Raw genomic sequence first — 7,570 nt, 5'->3', positions numbered from 1 at the left:
AGGTGATTGCCGACATATTTGGCATTAGTCTCACTACGGTGAGTAGAATAATAATTACATGGGCCAACTATCTATTCATTGTTTTGGGGTCAGTGCCAATCTGGATGACAAGGGAACAGGTGCAAGCAACAATGCCCCCAAAGTTTGCACAGTACTGCCCGAACGTGCGTGTTTTTCTGGACTGCACAGAACTCAGATGTGAGGCACCATCATCACTTACCCTCCAGTCAGAAACATTCTCCTCCTACAAGAACACCAATACTTTCAAAGGTCTAATTGGCATTGCCCCATGTGGTGTTATCACCTTTATCTCAAAGCTTTTCACAGGTTCAATATCAGATCGAGAAATTACACGCCAGTCAGGGATCCTCAGCCTGTTTGAGCCTGGAGATGCATACATGGCTGATAAAGGCTTTGTCATTGACCAGATGCTGTCTGATGTTGGAGCAACCCTCATAATCCCCCCCTTCAAAAGAGGTACCAGGTTCAGCAAAGAGGACACAGAAAAAACCCAGAACATCGCCCGACTAAGAATCCTGGTGGAGAGAGCCATCAGAAGAGTGAAGGAATATCATATCTGGGACACAACCATTCCTTTGACCCTTTCAGGGTCCGTCAATCAGCTATGGGCAACTTGTTGCCTAATGTCCAACTACCAGGGCCCTCTGTATGTTAAGGGTGATGTCCCAGTGTGAAACCCTTAACATAGGCATAAGATGAATGATTCAGATTTGTTTGGTTTCATTTTATTTCATTAAAACATGACATAGCATTTATTATTTTTATATATTTATATATATAGCATGACATATATACATCTATTATAAAAAAAATGAATTTATGTGAAAATTAATACAATAACATAACATTTATACACTAAAAAAAAAATCAGACACTCATATTACATTTATATTTACATACATTTAATTTACAATTAAAACAATTCATTAATGGATTAAGTACAAGAGTGTGGGAACATTTGTGTGTGTTTGTGTGTGCGTACGTGCATGTGGTGGTGGTGATGATTAGAGAGTAGGTATGTCCGTTCCATAAATAAAATCAGAAAGAGATCCCATTTGTGTGTGTGTGTGTGTGTGGTTGGGGGGGGGGGGGGGGGGTGTATAGATTTACTTTAGTTTCAGGTACGTTTCAATATATGTGGCAAAATAAAATATATCAAGTTTACCTTTCATTTCACTGATCAGCGACTCGTCAAGCCAAATTCGCTCTACTGTGAGGTCACTTTGTGTGGATGTAATGAAATCACACCATTTTAAACCAGTTATGGCTAACTGGCCTTGCACTTGCCAGAAATACTTGTGATTTTTTTTAGTTTGGCCTGACCACCAATAAACTTTACATGTGTAACCTCTGTTATACTGTTAACATCTGGGCATTTCACTTCAGCTAACCCAAAGGGTGGATTTGCAGTGGGATCATACACTTTGGCATCAGGGCTAGCACCGAGGTAAGGTGCATCAGGATTCACAACGAATCCAGAAGGAGCGACACTGACATTGCAAAGGTCACTGTACTGTTGTAAAACTTCTGGCTCAAGGTCAACACCCCTTTTCATGGCAGGTGTTTGCCTTACAGCCTCATGGCAGGTGGCTGCCAGAGCCTGACTAGATGACTCCCCTCTAACGCTACAAACTTCGCCGAATCTACTGGAAGTTAGGCGGGGCTGTCGGACTTCCTTCCACAAAGGATTCTCCGACTGCCCCCTTGTATTCTCTTTGATGATACTTGCACATTCACGGGTTAGTTCTAAACTCTGTATGTGATAAAACTGATGACAATTGGGGACAAAATGTAGATGCCGTTCTAATGTTAAGCCCATAATTAATGGAAGTTGGGGGAATGAGGGAGCTTCTGGATGCTTAATGATTTCTCGGGGTATTATTGGTGTGCACTGATAAGAAAGAACTGAACCTCGAGGGACTAGTCCAAATTTAGAGTCCACTAAAGTCAGGTCAGAGAGGCCGTATAAGATTTTGCAAATGCCAGGTTGTGGCTGATGGTTGCGTAGTTGGGCTCCAACTGACAACACCGTCGGGTCAGGAAGGGGTCCTAAAAACACAAGTAACAGAAACCATTAACAGCGTTTTTCTCTTACTGATCATATTTCATACCGGGTGAATTTACAATCCTAAACTGAATTTTACCAATTTTTTTCTGATAAACATGGTTAAAATATGGCTGATTTTTGGTTACCATGATTTAACTATTAACGTGTTGTTTTATTTTGTATTTTATTTGTAGTAAAACCATGGTCTATTATCGTAAGAGCAGTATGAAAATAGATGAATGAATGTCTTAAACTGCCGTAAAGAAATGTAACGATCCTACAAATTGAATTCATCTTAACAGGCTAACAGTGCGACGAATTTTGGAATAAACGTGTGAATTACATACAGTGAAATGAAAAATGACTGAAATATTTAATACAAATAAATAAAAATATCAGTGCTCATACACACTGCAGCGTTGTGGTCACTATTTAGACGAGCACTGACGTGGGGTGAAATTTTCACGCATGTTTAAGAGCCATGTCTTATGTTAGATTAAAAACCTACAAGTTCCTTTGAGTTTGAAAAATCATGTACACAGTAATCATCAAAATATCTCTTCTCCTGTCTCTTAAAATGAACACCCGCAGTATGATTTACAAATCTGGACATTTTCAGAGGCGTTTATTCAACTAGATGTTAACAAAAGCAAATTGAAAATACATAACCGGAAGAATCGATACACTGCTTCGACGAGCACTTCCAGTAATCAATTCTGCCGTGATAAAAGTCTATAAGTAAATTACCGTAATTAAAACTTACCAGCGTAAGCGCGATACAGAGTAGATTTGACACTACTGCGTCCTAGCGCCTTTGGCTTTCGTACCACGAGTTCATCCATGGGTTCGGGACGAATCCCCTGTATCAACACATAAATAAATTAAATTCAGTTGCAAGTCTGAGAGAGTATCAGTTTAATTCAGCACACAAGTCATATTGTAGGTGTACATCCTATGCAGGCAACCGCTGCTCTGCAAAATAGAAGGAAACAAATGTATACTGAAATGTGATGTGTGAGTAATTCTAGAATTGCATGTATGGCTATATCTGAGGGACCCAGACAAATCTTATATTACCATGTGAACAATTCATATGGATGAGGTGTAGGATATGGATACACTGTCCAGAAATATCTACACCAGAATCAGTATTCCAACAGTGTGCACTTACAAACTTTAAAGACACAACTTGCATCAAACTTACCTGTGTCCTTGGACGGTGCAATGATTGAAGCACACCGGTGCAGGACAGTGGGGTTGGCACAGTTTTCAGCCCCATGGTGCTGTAGTGAGCCGTTTGAAACAGGAGTGCAACCACATGGTTGTAGGGATGGGACGATTACCGGTTTCACTATAAACCACGATAAAATGTACTGACGGTTAGTAATATCGTTTAAAATTAAATTATCATTAAAACCGTATTTGATTATCGCGATTTTTTTAATAACTCACTATAAATCCTGTCCAGCCAGCAACAGTCTGACGCAGTGCGCAATGTTGTTTTTTTTGTTTGTTTGTTTTTCGAGAAGGAATGGCGGAAGGCAGTGACCGTGTTCGGGAGATTTTTCAGCCTTTTAAGAGGACCAAATCTGAGGTGTGGTCATTTTTTGGCATTTACAAAAATCCTGAGGGAAACTTAATCGAGAATGGTTACCCTGTCTGCAGAACATGCACAAAAAAAGTCGCTGTGATAGTGGTAAACACTTCAAATCTGCCGAGCCGTCGTGTGTGACCTTCACACACTGTTGTAGCGAACGCAAGGCAAGTTAACTTTGATCTCAATACTAAAACTGCGTCTGGGAAATAATTGGGCACAAAATGTTGTTTTGAGTTGAAATATTTAATCTCACTCACTTGACATAAACTTGAAGCATTCGCGAAGAAAAGTTTGCAGCAAGTGGTTTTTAGCCAAAGACGAACGAACAAGTTCAAACAAGACTATTAAGAGATAATAATGTATATTCATTGTACACTTATAACACCGATTTTTTTTACCACATAATTACGGGGACATAGGCTATTGAATAGAGATGAATGTCTCTATTCTTACCTGTTAAATCCATTTTGTACAGTGTACAAAACTCGTCCAGACAAGATGATCACAACAATATTATCAAATTCTGTAAACAATAAATCAACTCTGATTTCATTTCCAATACAATCAAAAACGGAGACGCAAGATGACAAGTTGTATCTGAATGAAATGGGAGCGCGCGTCCGTTGTGATACATGGATGTGCGCTGAGTTATAATGCGTTGCTATTGACGACGGTCATTATAAGGAAGGAAATGCCACAGAATAGAATCTTACTTTAAAAAGTGCATAGAGCTGCTCGTTTTATTTTGTTGTTTGTTGATTCTCAAATATAAAACTTGTTGAAATGTTTTCAGCCTGAGCATCAGTTCTTTTTTAACACTTTCATCTTGTTTTAACAAAACCGTGATAATATTGATAATCATGATAATTTCGGTCACTATAATCGTGATATGAAATTTTCATACCGTCCCATCCCTACATGGTTGCATAAAGCCATTCCAGCAGCACACGAGCAGGAGCATCCATTTAACTCCACAGGTCTAACGGCATGCAGCACAATCTAGAAATGGAGAACATTTACTTGAGGGAAAGTTTGGATGTTTAGCCTATACAGTAATTAGCATTTATTTGACACTAGGAACATTATTGTACAACTAGGTTGAACAAAATTAAGGCAACAGCCGAACCAAAAAAAAAAGGTACAGATCTGCAACAGCAGATATATGGAACAACAAAAAGAGCATCTGCAACAGCAGAAAAAACAAAAACATACTGAATAAATGCACCTGAACCTTTGTAGGTCTGAAACCATGCTCTATTCACTACACATTACAAGTTTGGGGTAATTTGGTACTGTAGCACTGTCTGGATCCAAACTGTAAATCTGATGAAATCCATCAAGGATCAGAAAGATTAGGCTACTATCTACATGATGTCCTGTTGATAAACAAAAGACTACAGAAAGCCAGTAACGCATATTGACGAGTAAGTTAGGAACTAGAGCATGATTTCGGCCTGAACTTCCAGACTATCAATGTAACCTGAAGTGTATGTGGCTCTTCATTATTTCGCATAGAACGGTAGCAGCTCGCCTGCACTACCACTTCCTCACTCACTAAATCTGACACTGCATTAAAAGGGGGAAATAGTCACACATCATACTGAAAAAGGATTAAATGTTTAACCACATACAACTTAACCTTTGGCTGTGATTCTTAAACTGCCGCAACGGCATTTCGGAACGTTAATGTAGCCAAAGTGATCATCAAAACATCGGGCCATTGACGTTAGCTAGAGGTTACCTCCTCAGGCAAAAGTTTAATGACCACTGACATACTCAAGTGAAAGCAAAAAAGTCACAATGTTCGAATTATTCAAATAGGATACGCTGTATTTGAAGTGAACCTATCTAACAAGCTGACGAATAGCTTACTAAACATAACAAGCTAACGATAACTCACCAACAGAACAGAATTCAAGCTACTTACCTCTATAATTGAAGACAAAATTCTCGTAGAAGAACTTGTATCCTTTCTCCAACTTGGATGATTTTACCGTTGAGTGTTGATTCACGAGTCGCACCACATCGTCTTGGCCAACTTTTGGGAGATGCGAGAGCGAAGTTGTCCAGCGATTACAGGCAGCCATTTCGAACGCAATAACCGTAAGACCCAGTACACTGCTTCAGCTATTTTTGACGGCTACTTCCGGCGTTCTATTGTGATGCGATAAAGGCCTAGTGCGTGAGCTCCGTCTAGAGACAGAGCGCATTTAGGCCACGCCCACACCAGGGAATTTTTTTTTTAACAGTGTCCATTGACTTTGCATTTTTCCATGTCATTTCGGACTTATAACGAAAACATTTTCAGATGTTATTGTATACATATTTACACAACACAACCATTAATAACATTAAAGTAATTATTCTTTGTTCTTTTTTATAGTGTTAACTGACATCTGACTGTGTAAGTGATCAATCTAATAAGTTAGTCATCCTAAATCTCTGATTTGGCATGATGCTCAAAAATTATCCAATGAAAAACATGTGTAATTTGAACAGTAATGTCTGAATACTGTTTTTTGTGTCTTTTTCGGTCTTGCAGCAAGCAGCTAAAATACACCCCAACGGCTCTTTTGAGAGCCAAAGCACTGACCATCTTTGGCTTTTTTGTGAGTATATTAGACACTTTCTTAGTATTTGCATTTAGATCAAACATCATGCAGCAGGTTAGAGTCATAAGTAATGCCTTATACAAATTAAACAAATATATATTTTAGAAAACAATTTAGCATCATCTCTAGTTAAAAATGTTCACAATGATCATTAATGAATAAACAATCCATGTCAATTCATACGGTATGCAGTGTCTGACTACTGTTTTGGTCTTTTTCTCCACTTTGTTTTTGTGTCATCAGCAGCACCCCAACGGCTATTTAGAGAGCATCTTTGGCTTTTTTGTGAGTATATTTTTTTGACTGAGTGTCAGACACTTTTTTAACATTTTTAATTATTAGTTTTGCCAACAGCATCTAAATAAAGAAAACAATTTTTTTTTCTTTTTACAGACTATTTCTTGCTTTTGTTTTTTGGCTCATATTGGCGAAAAAGTAAGTATTATACAATTTTACTATCTATACTAAGTAATACAAAACAGACTTAGTGGCATATTACAAAATACTAACTTCAGAATCATATCTTGTTGGTTTAGTAATCATGGCAATTTCACAGGAGCTCATTTAGGACCAGTCCAGCACTATTGCAGAAGTGCATTAACTTATCTTAATCTTAGGAAAGCTGAAGCATACAGAAGAAAACCCCAAAAAGTGGCTTTACTTTATGACCCACTGGTGTCCAAAAACCAACATTACAATTTCAATACAATAGTCAACATAAGATGAAAAGTTTCTGTAATATGCCCACTAGGTTTAAAATTTCTAAACTAAGGCTGGCCTTTTTTATTCACATGTAGGATATAAATTTTAAAAAATCATTCAATCAATATTTAGGTTTAAAGTCATTTAACAATATGTGTGTAAAATGGCCATAAATCAGCAATAAATCATATTGATGTTTTTATTTATTTTATTATTTATGTACTGATTTTTAAGCCTCAAATATTTGCAATATAGGCTTACCATGATATAATACCGGTTATGAGGAACAATATCGGCAGAGATGGGAGCAAGTCACGCATGTTAAAGTTGAAACCAAGTCCTTACCATCAAGTATCGAATCAAGTCTCAAGTCCCATTGCACAAAAAAAGTCACTTCCTACTAAGGATCAAGTCAAGTCACAGTATCAAGTTTGAGGGCACTTCCGAGGAGAATGTCAGAATGTGCTGTATGATTTCTTATTTGCTTGCTTGCTAGTCTTGCGAATAAATGTTTGTTGTATTCTTCATACAACACTGAATAAGTGTCTTTATACAAATAAAATAATGTATATTGTCTATAGAGGCAAATAC

At 37.8% G+C, this 7,570-nt stretch overlaps 1 protein-coding gene across 1 annotated transcript; it reads right to left on the bottom strand.

The window, feature by feature from the left end:
* Positions 1–730: 730 nt before the first annotated feature.
* On the bottom strand, positions 731–5,826 carry LOC143711387 (uncharacterized). Its single transcript, XM_077202839.1, has 4 exons — positions 5,593–5,826; positions 3,273–4,664; positions 2,832–2,928; positions 731–2,070 (listed from the first exon to the last, which is right to left on the bottom strand). Exons 2-4 carry the CDS (start codon positions 3,345–3,347, stop codon positions 1,289–1,291), a joined length of 954 nt encoding a protein of 317 aa, XP_077058954.1. The 5' UTR covers positions 3,348–4,664; positions 5,593–5,826; the 3' UTR covers positions 731–1,288.
* Between the last annotated feature and the right edge of the window lie 1,744 nt (positions 5,827–7,570).

Source organism: Siphateles boraxobius, unplaced genomic scaffold, assembly GCF_051911475.1.
Source record: "Siphateles boraxobius isolate OS27281-9 unplaced genomic scaffold, OSU_SipBor_1 5, whole genome shotgun sequence".
Taxonomy (NCBI): Eukaryota; Metazoa; Chordata; class Actinopteri; order Cypriniformes; family Leuciscidae; genus Siphateles; species Siphateles boraxobius.
Note: the sequence above shows the minus strand (reverse complement) of the source record. Positions and strands in the feature narration are given on the sequence as shown.

Bases quoted from the DNA above. Each gene is read 5' to 3' on its own strand.
- LOC143711387 (XM_077202839.1), bottom strand. From the start codon at position 3,347: ATGGGGCTGAAAACTGTGCCAACCCCACTGTCCTGCACCGGTGTGCTT. The intron at 2,929-3,272 runs GTAAGTTTGATG...GTGTTGATACAG, and splicing joins TGCACCGTCCAAGGACACAG to GGGATTCGTCCCGAACCCAT. The intron at 2,071-2,831 runs GTAAGTTTTAAT...TTGTGTTTTTAG, and splicing joins TCTGTATCGCGCTTACGCTG to GACCCCTTCCTGACCCGACG.